The 16,180-nt window shown below is 37.2% G+C and overlaps 2 protein-coding genes across 4 annotated transcripts; both read right to left on the bottom strand.

Moving 5' to 3' along the window:
- Window positions 1–308: 308 nt before the first annotated feature.
- On the bottom strand, window positions 309–4,292 carry calml4a (calmodulin-like 4a). Its single transcript, XM_056373740.1, has 5 exons — window positions 4,183–4,292; window positions 4,031–4,061; window positions 3,639–3,779; window positions 2,866–3,054; window positions 309–599 (listed from the first exon to the last, which is right to left on the bottom strand). The coding sequence occupies exons 1-5, from the start codon at window positions 4,183–4,185 to the stop codon at window positions 502–504; spliced, it is 462 nt and encodes a 153-aa protein (XP_056229715.1). The 5' UTR covers window positions 4,186–4,292; the 3' UTR covers window positions 309–501.
- Window positions 4,293–4,461: 169 nt separating this feature from the next.
- cln6a (CLN6 transmembrane ER protein a) lies at window positions 4,462–15,099 on the bottom strand. 3 transcript variants are annotated; one of them, XM_056373707.1, is made up of 8 exons: window positions 14,842–15,099; window positions 12,249–12,369; window positions 11,937–12,035; window positions 10,940–11,128; window positions 8,804–8,859; window positions 7,183–7,305; window positions 5,953–6,237; window positions 4,462–5,851 (listed from the first exon to the last, which is right to left on the bottom strand). In XM_056373707.1, the coding sequence occupies exons 1-7, from the start codon at window positions 14,895–14,897 to the stop codon at window positions 5,967–5,969; spliced, it is 915 nt and encodes a 304-aa protein (XP_056229682.1). In that variant the 5' UTR covers window positions 14,898–15,099; the 3' UTR covers window positions 4,462–5,851; window positions 5,953–5,966. The 3 variants fall into 3 exon arrangements, with proteins under 3 accessions (XP_056229682.1, XP_056229692.1, XP_056229701.1); XM_056373717.1 differs by having other exon boundaries at window positions 4,462–5,847; XM_056373726.1 differs by lacking the exon at window positions 14,842–15,099 and adding an exon at window positions 14,401–14,789.
- Between the last annotated feature and the right edge of the window lie 1,081 nt (window positions 15,100–16,180).

The following is a 16,180-nucleotide window of genomic DNA, read 5'->3' as shown; positions in this document are numbered from 1 at the left end:
TATACTGTGCTTAACACTACGAAATAAAACTTGTTGAAACGGATAGCATATGAAGAGAAGCTAATGTAATACTGATGTGTGGAAAGTTGACATTGCCACATGAACAAAAACTACATCAGAAGTACACATACAAACTATCAGACTGCATGTTCAAACTAATTTGGTTCGGTTGAAGGTCAGGCTTGAGAAAAGGTGAACTAAGGATTCAATGGTTTTGATCCTATCAAAGAATAACACGCTAAACCATATCACAGTGTTGGTTATAGGAGTGCTTCACAATGGATTCAGTCATAGAAGAAACTGATGGAAAGAGTTGGAGGAAACAGATTCCGCTTTTAATAAAATAATCAGTGAATAATCATGAGGGAAAAAAACAAAGTGAAGTTTTCAGTCTCAAAAGTCTGCCAGAACAGAACTGGTCTTCATGTAGATTTAATTACGTACTGCAGTCAGTATGTAAAGTCAATCCCCATCCATGGCCGTGGTTTTTTCCTTGAAGAATCAGTAATCAACAGGTGGCAGCGTCACCATCTGGGTGAAGTCCTCATAGTTGATAGTCCCGTTTGACTTCACATTTGCTTCTTTGAAGAGCTCATCCACTAGACAAACAACACAGAAATTGGCTTCATAAGTGAACTTGACGAGGGAGTGCTGCCTGAAAATTGTCTCTTCCAGTTATTCAGAAGTAAACACCAGTAAAACACAGTTTGGCGTTAGATAGTCTCCTCTGGTCTGAAGCTGCTGAGCCAGACTGAGTGTGTTTGTTTTGCTTGGAGTCATCGTTCCATAAAATATGCGCAATGAAAAGCAAATGTTAAATCAATCACCTTATTATTGGGAATTTCTGCTCTATTAAAAAGCTAATCAGTGTTTCTAATCTGGTGAATTCAATTATTTGTTAATGAGAGCAACTTGTTTCTTAAAACCACCAGAGAGCCAAATCTCAGCATATTTACCTGTATTTAAGAGCAGTGTTGAGGTACACACACTTTAGTTGGGTGCTTTGATTTTATGCTTTCAAAAGGGAAATATTATACTTTTTATTGCACTACTTTATTTGAGAGCTTTAATTAGTGGCTACTTAACATTTTAAATAAAAATATATCAGGTCACTTCATACAGTTTGATGAATTGTTATAAATCAGACTACAAAACAGCATATAAAAAAGTTAATGTTAGTTCTGGCTTAACCAGCTACAAAATGTTAATCAATTCATCAAAAACCATAACATCAATTTTCATCAAAAAAAGCTCAAACAGCAACAGTGAGATCATCTGCACCACAGTTTATAGTCAGGAGCTATTGGCTCTTCCTTTAGTGTAGTGGTGTCACTATCTGCTTCAGTAGTTTAGGAATCCAACAACATGATAGATGTCTCCCCACAGGGAAGAAGCTGAGTGTCTTTTAAATATAAACAGTTTTATGCAAAAAGCACTCACCCACTGACAGCAATTTCAATTAAATTTCTGTTGCTTTGAGACCCTTTACCGCATGAATGACTCAATTTGGGCTTAGAAACACTAATGCTATCAAAATCAACACCAGAGATTTAACTGAGCGTCCCTGCAGGAGTCCGTCCATCGAACTCTCATTATTGTCAGCAATGTTAAAATGTCAGAAAAACACATTCAATTAATCCACTGCGTTATATTTATGTAAATATTAAAAAAACAATAACTTGTGAGCTGAATGAATAAATGAATAGTTAAACATTTGGGGAAATAGATTTATCAGCTTTCTTGCCAAAGGTTAAATGAGAACTGTATTATCTGTACACTAAATATGGATCTACTGCCAGCTAACTTAGCTTAGCATCAAGACTGGAAATGGGGAAACAGCCAGTTGCCGGACAACTAATCCTGACCTCTGGCACATAAATCCCACGCCCACCTGAAAACAGCGACACATCCGTTTTTATACAAATTGAACAAACAATATAACTTTACTTGTGGGCAGAGCCAGACCAGCTGTGTCCTGCTGTTTCCAGTCTTAATGCCAAGATAAGTCATCCGGCTACTGGCTGTAGTTTCATGCTCAGTGTACAAACATGAGGATCGTATAAATTTTCAAGTGTTCTCCCCAAAATGTTGCACTTTTCTCCATAAAACATTTTACTCTACAAATAACAGTGCATGCTTCCGCTTTAGTTTTAGTATTACGAATATTGAGCAAAGTTTTCAAAATATTCAGACCTGTACAACCAAACCACTACAGTTTACTACGAGCTGGCAACATTCTGAGGAAGAAATTAAGTCCGTCTCCAGGAAAATTATTCTATTTCTTGACTGGAACTATTTCATGCAGGCAGGTCATAGGACAGCAAAAAATTGGACGGGCAAATTGTAACAGATTGAGTGGAAACAGCTTGTAATTCCCAAAAGACACTAAGCCAGACTTGCTGTGGTAAGAGTCACTGGATTGTTTGCATTAAAGGACTCACAGTGCCATGGGAAGATACAGCAGACGTGACTCATGAAAGGAACAGACTAAACTGCGGTAGAGGACTAAAATACATAGTTATTTTGTCATTTCATGGACAGAAAGTCAACACTTGAACCTCATAGTTTCATTTCAAATCCAGTTTGCTATATAACAAATAAATTGTACTAACACACACAGACTGCATTGTATCTGTGAACCATATATCCATGTGCTCCCTTTGGATTACGTAGAACAATATATCATAACCTCTTGTTGATTGACAGAAAAAGTAGTTTTTATAAGTTTTTGCTTTCCGTCAGTGTCAACTTTGCAGCCTCCTCCAGTCTTTTTGCTGATAGGGTCAAAGGTGAAAAAACAGTCCCCACATTCTGCAGATTTTCCACTTGAGGTTGCTCTACAGTTAGAATCAGCTTTTACTTTACCTTCTTTGTCTGTGAGTTTCTCTCCTAACATGGTGAGTTTGGCTCGGAGCTCAGATGCCTGGATGTAGCCTCTCTTCTGCTTGTCTGTCATCCTCAAGGCCTGCAAGATTTCTGTCTTGGGGTCTTCCTGTTGTATCTGTCTGTGCATCATTGTCAGGAACATGGAGAAGTCCAGCTCACCTGTCTTTTCTAAACATGAATGTGGCGCAAAGGTTAGGTGTGTTTCATGTTGTCAAATGAAAAGAAAAATTACACATTGACAGGCAAGAATTACATAACATTTAACCTGTGCAGTAAAAGTGACTGTAGGGGCCAATTGGGGACAGGAACACTGGAATTGTCAATTAGAAAAGAAAACATGTTTTTGGAAGAGGAACAGCTTCCTTGTTGCTTTTCTTAGGGTTGCTCCCTTTTTTTCTATTTAAGGGTTTTTGTGGAGTTTTTCCTGTCTTTATTTTGAGGGATTAATGATAGAGGGTATCATACTGTATGTTGTACACATTGTAAAGCCCTCTGAGACAAATTTTGAACCACAGTATATAAATAACAAGCAACAGGTTTCACCAGTATTAAAATTTTAATCTAATAACAGGCTCCTAAATGCCATGAACCAAGATTTTTACAACAACCTAAATATAATAATGTATAATCAAAACTATATAAAACCTGTATAAAACCACAGAAGGGTGTTACTCATTAGTTTAAGGGCTGTTTTGGCCTCTTTAACCACTGTAAGTCTTAACCATTAAGATTTACTGCATGTTGTACTTTACCAATTTTGTGAACTTGCAGATGTCTTTCAATTTCACCAAACGTGGGGCTTGTACCCAGGCAGCGCATAACTGTGATCACATCTTTGGCATCAATCTTGCCCTTTTGCTTCTTGTCATACAAAGAAAAGCACTCCTTGAACTCTGCAAGGGAAATAGAAAAAAAATACTGACATTTTCAGTATAGTTTATCCATCATACAATAGCAGGTTAACTTAGAAATACACTGGCATTACTTCACAGGAACTAATAAGACTGAACAAGGTCAGACTTTATGTATTAGTCATTTAAGAACAACTGTACATATGAAAAAGACACATTAGCAAATAGTACATCTCAAACATCAGTAAATAAAAGCAATAGATGGAAAACGTGGTGCTGTACAATTCTCTTACCATTGATTTGAACTTGTGTGAAGAATTTCGCCTGCAACATTACAGAAGCATGGCGTCACATGGCAGGTAAGTTCACAAAAATAGCGTTAACATTAGAAAATACGTGAAAAAAAAAAAAAAGCTTGTTAATGGAAAGAATTTCTCGCACTTACCATTTTTGCAGTTCCTTTGTTTCCTTCCAGGAAGAAGAGCGCTGTCTGCGTCACCTGACCCTCTACCTCTGTTTAAAGTCCACTACCTGAAAGCCTCTACGTAATTTAATACGTGTTGCTGTGGAAACACAGATACCAGATCCAGCGCTGCATTGTCCTTTCCCTTTGCACTCCTCCAATAAAACGAAGGGACCAATTATTTGCTACTCATATATATTATATATGGAAAGACAGTTGATTTAAAGCACACTCAGAGTCCAATAATGAGCAAGCAGAATGTCAATTTTAACATTTTAATTAACATGAACAGACCAAACCAGTGAGGAACCAGTAACTAAACCATAACTACACAGTTTTTTCCAAGCAACAAACTGATCTTATGTAAAGGAACAATACTGTACAAAACATTAACAATGGCAATTTTACATTAAGAACAGTAACTCTAAAGGCAAAGACATACACTCAACATGTAAAAATCAGCAAAGTAACAACTTATCAGTTAAATTCTGCTTTCATAAAAAATGAGTTTTGATTTGCATCTTAAAAATATCTCTTCAGGTAGTGTTAAAGCATCTGCACAATAGATTTCATTGTGAACATTGAAAATTGTGTGTTACTTAAACTCAGTAAATGTAGTTAAAAACAGTATATTGTATGTTGGCAATAGGGCTATGCTATAAATCAAATGTCAACTCTTAAATAGTACCATAACAACAAACGGAAACTAGTAGAAACAGTTCACAGCTCTCATGTTTAAATGAATGACAATATACATTTTAACAAAACCTGCCAAACTTAGCTTCAGCCCTCGTTTACAAGACAAGAAGTTAGAATACACCCTGTGATCAGTGCTACTTCATCCTCTCATGTCAAGTGGAGGGCAGACTGGACACTGCAGTGACGGGCTGGAGCTAGCTGCTTAACATGCTAACTTCGGGAAAAGAAGTGATATAAAAAGTAAAAAAGAGTTAGCATAGTGGCAAGTAAATAGCTAAAGATGCTATGTAGCAATAACAAAAACTTGCTTAAAGCACCTTTAAATACCTGAGCAAATGTTTATTTTTTTCATTAAATTATAGCTTTCAAAGAGTCTTCCATTTAATATTGTTGTTTTTAATTAAAAATAATAACCAACAGATCGCGCTGTTTACACAAAACTGCTTGGTGATGTTACAAACAGACTTTGCTATTTTAAAATTCTCTTCTATCTTGGTTTTTTATTTCTTGGCTTTGTATTGATACAGAGGCTGCTGTATCATTTTTGCAGAACTTTTTTTTTCATATAAATTGTTGTTTTTTTACTATTTTCAAGCTGTTTAGTTAATTTATCTCACTTGACAAGTGCTACATAACATAAAATTTATATATATATATATATATATATATATATATATATATATATGTATTTTTAAGTTAATCAGTCAAGATTGATTGCCATCTTAATGACTGGACTGGATTCACTGATGAGGGTAAGCAAAGTAAGAATTTATAAGAATATACCATACACACTGTATATTCACCTTGAGTTGATCTAGATAGAGAAAATAGAAATAGAAGAGATTCCCTTATGAAGCTGGCAGAACCTTGTGTTTGAAGCGAGGCTGGTGCACATCAACAATCTGCACCAATTGTTGTTGTCCAAGTGCAACCACTGTAGCAGGAAATCTGGCTGAAAGAAACGAAAGTGATACATCAGTCAGGTCATACAAACATAAGTGGCATCTGATGTGAAGGCATTGAGAGTTGTTTTTTCTTCAAAGCAACACAGACCTGGACAGGTGTAGTCAGTCGTCATTCTTGATGTGTAGGGTGTAGTAGGACCAGGGTTCTGGCACATAAATGAGTCCGGGGTACTTGTTGCGTAGCACAGGGTCGTTCCACAGATAGCCTACCCACAGTGCTACCAGGAGCACAGTCACACTGAAACTACAGAACAGGAACAGGCCATTGCTGTCTGGGCTGAGGCCTTTACACTGTTGATATATCACCATGGCAACCATGGCAAGGAAGGTGAGGAGGAAAAGTTCAGTGATTTGTCCTTCAGTGACCAAGTACCTTGAGGAAAGAAAGATCAGGAGATGTCAGAGGAACTCAGAGGGAAACAAAAACTTTCAATTATACAATAGAAATCTGTTTTACAATGAAAACATTCACATTATTGGGCAAATTTCAAATTTCAAATCACTGCTTTTCCAAAAAGAAGATGGAAATGCCAGTCATCTGATTCTTCTCTCTTTTTGTTAAGTATAAAATACAATTTCCACAAACAGTAAAACTGTCCTGATAAACATTGTGACTTAAATTGGTTTTGTGAAACTTTCATTTTTGTCATTATGTTAGACCAATGTGACCCAAGGTGTTTTTATAACGATGCACACATAATATTACTACGCTATGTTTACTGTCAATCAACAGACAAAAGAAGGAAAGGCTCCGTCTATAAAACACCTCATACCTCTTTACCTACCAGAGAGCCAAGGTTGCATTTTAAAAAAAAAACACAACAAACTGAATGTTTGCTGGCTTTTCATTCAGATTTAAATGTTGCAGTTGACTAAAAACTGTTAATGGTTTGGCACTAATTTTAAAGTATCCATTATAATCGCTTCAATCTGTAGTGCAAGAGAGATCTTTTCAATGTTTTAACATGCACTTAACAATTCATACCAAAGATTCACTCTTTTCTTTAACTCACTGAGTTTTGTTACTGTTGTTGTGCACATCAACCTCCTGCTGCTGCTTATAAAACTAAGCAGAAATCATCACAGAGACTACAAAACACGTCTTCTATAATGGGCAGGGAAGGTATCTCTGAACTGTGAATTTACTAAAAGCCATCATCAGATTTCCTGTCCTGTTAGTTTCAAATCATTCAGGTTACACCAAAGCTTGATGCATTGTCTACAAACTTATTTTTTTAACTTTAACAAAAATACTTATGTCATGTATTCATGGGGAAAATGCACAGAACCTTTTCAAAGACGTGAAAAGGTGACTGACCAGTAGTATAGAGCGCTGGGTCCAAGCAACAGCCAACCAGAAACAGGCATCTTTTTCTGTTCTTGTACCTCGGTGAAGCAGCCGGTGAAGTAGATGAACAGAATGATGAAGAAAGGAATATACCTAAAATAAAAGAAGAGGCGGACTCATAAAATGTACTGTGGACGGTGGACACCGTGAGATTCAATAATTATTTTGTAAAAGGCAGATGTAAAACTTATTTAAGAGATACAGTATGTGTTTATCTGCATAATTCTTCACAAGTTGTTTGGTTAAACAAAATAAAAGTCTCCTCTGCAACAGCATCTGTAAAACCCAGCTGGGCAACAGCAGAGCCAAATATATTTTACAAAGCCTCCGGGCCAAATGAGTAAATGAAAAACTGGTCTAATTAATAAATAAATTTACAAATGAATAACTATACCACAGCTGTAAAAAAAAGAGTTTTAATTTACTGGCAGGTTTCTATTGAAATCACAGATAAGGACACAAACACAAACACAATTTCACTCAACAGAAAACCACTGTTCTAAATTAGTGTATCACACTTAAGGTTACCATAGGAACCGTGCTTATGCGAAACTCTTTCCTCTTTAAAAATCAAATGACAACGGTTTTTAATAAGTGAATGTGGTAAACGAACAATTATACTCTCTGTAGTAGCACGAAGCACGAAGAGCACAGGAACACAGAAACTAGATCTCCTCTCTCTCTCTTTCTTCTTAAACCGGTGCTGAAAATACTGCAACACTTAGAGATGAGTTCATTTTCAATCCAGGGACTGAAATTGACTCAAACGTAGTCTCCGCTAGACTGAGATTGGATGCATGGAGTTCTGCTGCTTTTACACCAGTATCCTTTAGAACCAGACCGATCTTTGGCTCATATTAACTTCACACTCAGGAACAACAAATGGCAGTTACACACATGACAATGATATGTTTGTTTATCTTCGATTTCTAAGAGCACCACTTTGTGAGGGCGTGAAATAAAAACCACTGTATAGTACTGTATCTAGATTTTTTTGTCACCTCAGTGTGTTATTTCCAGAGGTGCAATATTCAAAACGCACCAACATGAGGATAACCACATACAACACAGCAGTATCATCAAGTGCAAACTGAAATTCTGTCATCGCCAGAGTGAAAACATAATGCTAGGGTCGACTGAACCAATTTATTGCCGTAAAACTCAAGGCCTATGCAAATTAAAAGCAAGCGAGGGAGAGGTACACCTCTTCCTTTTACTGCTTGTAATAAAATTTCATTTCCATTTCACCTTTTTTTTCAATTTTTTTTTTCTTCAAAACAAACTTAACTGTCAGAAAAAGTTTCTCTGCCCCTCCTTTCCTGCACGTTTTAGGATTCATTTTACCGGTTACCACTCATCAGTCTTCTCATTGTAAAATCTGTTTTGTATTGAAAGATATGTAATAGCCCCAGATTCCAGCGCACTGATAATGGCTGCAGTGTTTATGGTCTCCACGGTTTTATCTGAATCTACACATCAGACGCTCTTTAATTGGTTTCTTCCCTTTGTGTGATCTCAAAAGACACAACATCAACTACAGCAATATTAATCATTCAGACTCAAACAAAGAGCTGAAGTCACAAACACGTACCACATCAAGTGTCCCAGCTGCTCATCATAATAATACAGCAGCTCAAAGGAGTCGATCTGTGAAGAAAGGACAAAAAGTTGTATTATTACAATAAACTTAACATTAACAGGTATGTTTAATGGCACAGTGTTCTACTCTGCATCAGTGGGAGAGCGCTGTGGTTCTCTCTGTCTTATGCAACAGTGCCACCTACTGTTCGAAAACCATTCACACTCGATAATGCCAACTGAGTGGGAATCACATCTACAGGTGGCAAATTAGAGGGAAAAATGGAGTGGAGAAACATAACAAACACAGATGTGTCCATACACCCAGGTAGAATTTACAGAATGATTCTTGAAGTTTCTGGCTTTTTCCTCTATTTTGATGTAAGTCACATTAAGCACTTTAAGTCTAATCCTCTTGACTTTGTGCACATTCTCCTCTTCAATATCTTCTTCTTCTAAAATGTTTTTATCTACAGTATTCAATCAAAGGGAAAAGCTAACTGTGTGATAATATAAAATATTAAATAATACAACAAAACTTTGACTTGTCATACATAAATCATCATCTAAGTTGAAGGCTAATCCATTCATTTCAACATTTTACATTTAAATCAATGCTCTTCAGGAGCTCTTCATGCAATTTCGTAGTGCAGCATTTCAACTCTACCAAGAGCTTCTGCAAATAATTATTGCTTTTCCACATTTGTCAGTGCTGGTGAAATCAGAAACAGAGACATCTGCACTAGAAATGCTATGTAATCACTTCTCAGAATTTTGATTTGAGACTAATCTCAAAATTCTCTCAAGTGGCAGCCCTGGAGCTGACCGTGAAACCTAATTTATTTCTTGTTGATTTTATTTAGCGTTTACCTTTAACTTAACTTTAACTTACAGTTCAGTTTGATGTATTCAAAACAGAGAGTTTGGATCATACATCTAGGTATCACTAAGCTTCACACAATAATAAATGTATTACATCTATAAAGGGGCATGATAGATGCTTACTATTCCTTGACCTGAACTAACAGACATGTATGCTATAAGTCAACCAATGACATATAAAGTGATGACCACAGACTGAAGGGACATATAATAATGACCCTACATACCTGTTGTGATGGTGCCTATGGGTTTACAGTATAATGATTCTGAAACATCATGGAAATCAGAAATTTCAAATCCTCTTCTGGTATTAATAGAGATCCAGCTGATACACAGAACGATACCTGCTGGAGGAACCTGATTTCTTGGTCTGGTACAGTTTCGTCATAACTCAGTTTCTAACAGGGGTTTTGTGTAGTTCCATAATAAAGACACTGCACAAAGATAAGCAGCAGCTGTGTGGTGGGAGGAAGAGATAATTTCAGGTAACTGTGCATCCTTGTATCAAAAACAATGAAATACAAACTCTAACTAAAACTAACCTGTTAGTGAAATAAGTCTAAATAATTCAGTTTTTCACGGCAGGATAAACCGAGTTTTAACACACTTAAAATACAACAGTCTTGGTCCAAAGCTATGGTAAGGAGTGAGGGAGAAATCAGATTTTTTTAACAACTAAATGTAAATGCTTATTTTAGAGTAATCGGGTAATTGTGTAATTGTGTTTTTCTCACTAAAGGCTTTGCTTTTGCTCATGTACACAGAGTCACTAATGGTTGCTCCACTGGTCAGGAAGCAGTAGAAACAAGACAACAAGACATTAACCTCCAGAGCTTGGGGTCAAATCAAGCCAAATCATTAGCTAACCTATATACTTGTAATAGTCCTGCTTTTATCCTGCCCCTGCTTTGCCATACGTCAGCCTACAGTAGCTCATTGACAACCACATCTCTGTCAAAAGATGTGATAACAATGGATTAGCAGAGAGAAAAATAGGCTTCACTCCACACAGCAGGATAAATTCTGCTGGATCAAACTAGACAGACATGTTTTGTGTGATGTGTCGTCAGTTTGTGTCACACGCTAACTAGGAAAGTTCACTTTTTTTAAAGTCACTGAACAGTCTTTGGAGTCATGACAAGCAACACAAAGACGTTTTTGTTGTTTGACATTTGAGGTGATAAACGTCTGTAGAATTTATATAGGTGCCAGTACTTCTATCACTACTGACACCTGACATGAGAAACAAAACAAAATGGAGTCTTACCAGTGAAGCAGGTTTCAGGTCTTTGATGATGGGGTTCTCTCTGACTGACAGGTGGAGCTGGTAGCCACTCAGGATGAGCCGGTGGTTGATGGAGTCTCCCACCAGGTGGATGCTGGCTCCCATGACAAAAGTGATGATGCTGAGGTAGACCGTTGAGCGAGGCAGGGCACTGGGACTGCGCTCGATCAGCTGAATGGAGCAGCAAACACATATTCTATATACAGTATATAATAGCAACTGTGTCTTAAAAAAATAATCCATTGATGCTTTTTAATGATTTTGGTTACATCTTTAGAAATTAGTATCAACTGCTCCATTTCCTAGAAGTCAAGGGGGTTTCAATGTGATGTGATGATAATGTGACGTCTTTTTCCTTGATTTGTTTTGCTGGAAGTCTGATTTTCTGTAGGTAGCATTATTAATGCTAGCTGCCTATTTCTGCCTTTATTCCAAACACAGCCCTGCTATAAATCTACAATCCATCACAATCCTCTTCTTTCTTTTTTTTCTCCAAACGTTTCTTTTTTGGTCATTTTATGCCTTTCTTTTATAGAACCAGTAAAGTCAGACAGGAAATTCAGGGAGAGTGTAGGAGAATGACGTGCAGAAAATGGTCCAGCCCGCTGACAATCAAACCGGGGACTCACTTCTCAGGGCATATGAGCCCATGTGGTATGTGCCCTAAACATTCAGCTATCAGCTAACTTGCTTTACTTCAGATGTTTTGTCCTGATTTCTACCCACTTCTCTGTGTTATGCAGATCTTGTCAGTGCTGTGATGAGGTGGACTACGGACATTCAGCAATCAAACCTCAGGTGTTTGTGGTTGTGAGCAACCTAACCAATCATAAACCAAAACCAAAATAAAATAAAATTGCATGATTACATAAGGCCATTGTTGGGATGTACTGAATGAATTAGTAGCTTTATTATCTTCCTGAATATTCCTTGCATCTCTTTTGTAATCACCAAAGTATTTTGTTTTCTTAAGACTTACCTTGAGCATTAGGAATGGTGTTATGACGTTGTAGGCCATGTGGAAATAGTCTCCAGCACTGGGCTTGTTCAGGGGAAACCATTCCAGAGGAAGGATGATCTAATGCATATGATACCAAGAAAATGGTATTAATTCCAATCTAATTAGCATTAGTGATGCCCTCCAGCTACACACCCTGTGTCCACTTAACTAAACTATTGATGCTCATTGTTCCACGTAATGGGGTGTAATCATCGATTTCACCTTTTTCTTTGTGCTATTTAAAACTGCATGAGGGACAGATCAAGTGAAATGTGCACTAAGGATCCTTACCATGACAATAGGCCTTCCGAAGTCCAGTACCCAGTTCTGCAGAGTCAGACAGAACCACAGGTCAAAGTGGAACCACTGTCTTTTCTTCTGTAGTACATTTTCCTTCAAACCACTGGGAGTGCTGTCAACACACATTTACAGTGGCTGTAAGTCATTGGAATGAAGCTACCCTTACAAGGCACAGAGATGGAGCATTTAACAGACATGTTAGGAATACTGTAGTAAAACAAGGTTTACTATGATGTTCACTATTGCAGTAAAGTCAGGCTAAAGCACACAGTTGCTCTTAATGCTTTTTATTCATCTACTTTAAGAGGACTAAGCCATGGCCTTCACATAGAATGTAGCAAAGGCCTTGGCTTAGCAATAGTTATGTGTTTACAAAGATGGCATGTAATACAATATAATGAAAATGAAATGTGTGTGCATATACAGTATATACATACATGTACATATATATATGTATATATGGTAAAGAAATATAGTAAAACCATAAATATATACTGTGTATATACACATACATACACACACACACACACACACACACACACACACACACACACACACACACACACACACATATACTGTATATGGTAAATATGTAAAAGATGGAAAGGGGAAACTTGCACAATATAGAATATAGTGTGAAAAAACCCTTCATACACTTTTAAGTTAATGGTTAAATCACTGTGTATTAATTAAAATGGTGTCTGCATTCTGCTAAATCACTGTCAAATAATGATTGCACTAGCAGCTGTGGATTTGCTTCTGTCCTATTCAAGTTATTGTTCCTTGTGTGCAGCTGAGCAATTTCTTCTTGCCCACTGAACACAGTCACTATGAGGATGACTGTGGATGAATACACTGAGGGTACTTCAGCCCTGCCTGCCAGGTCATGCACACGGAACATAGGCTGTTTGTCAACACCAGAAGAACATATATGGACTACTAATAGAGCTGTCAAACTCCTCCAACCTCCTGCCGAAAACCCTTTCTTGTCATTCAAATATCCAGACAGCATTATTTAAGGCCTCACAGATTTTTTTTGCAAAACTCAAGTGCAAGAACTATAAGAGCAGGACCGTTCTGCCATCAGCAGCTGGTTCCAGCTAAACTTTCTGTTGCTATTGCGACTGCCACTGACAGAACTCCACAGCAGTTACAGTTTAAGTGACACTGGCTGTGTCCGAAATCATTCCCCATTTGTGCACTTCATTTCGCCTTTGCCATTTTATTTGAGAGCCCGAGCTCTGAGCATGTAAATGTATCCATTATATAATTCCCAAACAAATTCCACAATGGTAGGAAAAAATAATGTCTTGCATGTACATGTACTTTTCTGCTTTCCCACAATGCAATGTGCCACATTTTATAGATGAGAAAATTATCATTGAGTGGCTGTACACCTGTCAGGGATGACACAAAATGATCATTAGTCTGTGTTTGAAATCTCAATTCACAGCTCACTATTGAATAAACAATTTAGTGTTTAGTTACTGTACATCCACAATTTTGTCAGATCCATGTGTTTTAATAAAGACACAAAAAATAAAGACCGCAAAGACCTTATAAGATGTAATTAATGTATTTTTGTAGTGGTTAATAATTTTCTCACTGATGCTTTACGGACTAGTTATAAGCCATAAATAAAAACATATTTTGTGTTGCCAGGTTGTTGAAAATCCTCCTCCTGCTTGACACTTTGCTTGCACTTAAATTTGTTAGAGAGACCCCTCCAACCCAACAAGTCTGCAGTTATAAATGTCATTTTTTAATAAGTCATCTTACATGCAGCTATAAATCTTAGCAAGCTATTAGAGGGTAATGGGTTTGTACAATTTGCAAAAGTTAGCACCTATAAATGTTATTAAATCATCAATAAAGGCCTCTACAATAATCCACCAAGTCTGTAGTTATGTTATTAAGATGTTAATGAATAGACTTTTATAATCTCCAGTTCTATACTTTAATTTCAGAGTACACTGCGATATTAAACTACATATATTGACAGCAAATGGAAAAATGTACTAAAACTTTTGACCACCGTGTATATTATAAAAAACTAAATTAAGTAAAACTGATTTTGGGCTGTTGGTTGAACAAATTAAGAATTTTTTTTATCATCATTATGAATTAATATGCCTCCACTTACGCCCCCTGTCATCCAACACTGTTTGGTCCAGTCGTGTGATAACATGAGCCAAGTTGGTAGCAGCTCAGGAAGCCTGAAGACAGGAGGAAGGTAACACGGACCTCCACAAGCATCTCATCTATTTATATCTGTCACATGCTACCGCTGGAGTGTTTTGGCAGTCAGACCGTTTACAAATCAGAGACACCTACGAGACTTGATAACAAATACAATGACGTGGGTGTAGAAGTTGAGACTCCAACAAAGTACTTTGTCTAAAGCCTCGCCGCCTCTAGTTTTCGTTTCTGGACACATAATGTAGTCATGGCGAAGCTAAAAGATGTTGCAGAGCATTTTTTTTTTCCACATGCAGCTCTTTCTCTAGTCAATGAACCGACTCTGTTTTCCTCCATTGACAACAAAACCAGTGTCTTTAAAGGTGTCAGTGTTAAACGCACAAACCTAATTTGTTGTGTCCTGTGTGAAGCGTTGCTTCGACGTTTCCGTACAGAATGCATTATCGGCTCCGTGTTAGCTAACGTTCGTACAGCTAACGTTCGTCCAGCTAACGTTCGTCTAGCTAACGTTCGTCTAGCTAACGGTACTCCCTGACCGCCCCGAGGTTTAAACGATGGAAAGTTAACGGGATTCAACTAGCTACAGCAGTTAAACATCTTTCTGTCAAAACTCATCTTCACTTCCTACTTGCCGCCATGTTCCCGCCCGTTCGCCTAATCCACCAATCAAACTTCGGCAGAGGAGCTACAAGTGTTTCGGGTTACCTTAACCCCGAGTTCTGTTTTGTAGGCACAAAAAAATATTGTTAGAACTTTTCCTTACCATTAAGTTATGTAAAGCGGAGGATTGTGTTGAAATCATTATTGAGTTTTTCCACATCTTAATAATAATCAGGTAATGGACTGATATATTTTAAAAGCATATTTTAAGGGATTAATCCAATTAGTGTTTACAGTTGTACTCAAATGTCTGGGCATCATGGGAAAATTGCATATTTTGTTGACTTCTATAGTTAATTGAATTACAACTTATCCAGCAAAGAGACATTTAAAGCCAAGTGTTTTTAAAAAAAATTAACGCACTGTTATTTTGAGCTCTAAAAAAGCAAATAATAATAATAATAATGATAATAATTGTGGCATGTACAGAAGTTTGGGCACCCTGCTGATTCAGTTCAGTTATTTGAAGGTGAGACTGTAACAAGACCTGCATGCCAAACACAGGTGTTTTCACTTACTCCAGCTGATTAGACATCTCCTCTGGGCAGTGCTATGCTGTGAATTACATGAGGTCACACAACTGAATGTAACAATAACTATGTAAATAAAGCAGTTTGCACACACATAGTCCTGAGGTCTAATCACACAAAATAAGTGAAAACACCTGTGTGAGTGGACAGTGACCCTAAATATTTATAGTATGTGAAAAAGGCATAGTTCCTCTGGATAATGCACAGACCTCATTCTGTTTTCAATGGAACCACTTTCTCAAAAAGATGTTCCCTGTCAACTCTACATGTCTGTTTCCTAACCGCTTTTTCCCACAACTGACTGTAACTCATCTCATGGAGAGCTTAATGTGCTCTTTCATGTTATATATTCATTAGCTCACAGCTTCCTGTTAGTCACAGTCAATGCAGAGTGAAAATAGAAAGCCTTAGTGTTACATGTCAATATTTTAAAAGTATAAATTAAACTTATAAACAGTACTTTAAATGTGCAAAACTCTCGTGTTTCTGGTTTGTGCATGAGAATCTTTCACTGCCACAAAAAATGACCTCCAA

This window comes from Seriola aureovittata, chromosome 1 (assembly GCF_021018895.1).
Source record: "Seriola aureovittata isolate HTS-2021-v1 ecotype China chromosome 1, ASM2101889v1, whole genome shotgun sequence".
Classification (NCBI taxonomy): Eukaryota; Metazoa; Chordata; class Actinopteri; order Carangiformes; family Carangidae; genus Seriola; species Seriola aureovittata.
The sequence above is the reverse complement of the archived record's forward strand: the minus strand, read 5'-3'. Positions and strand labels throughout refer to the sequence as shown.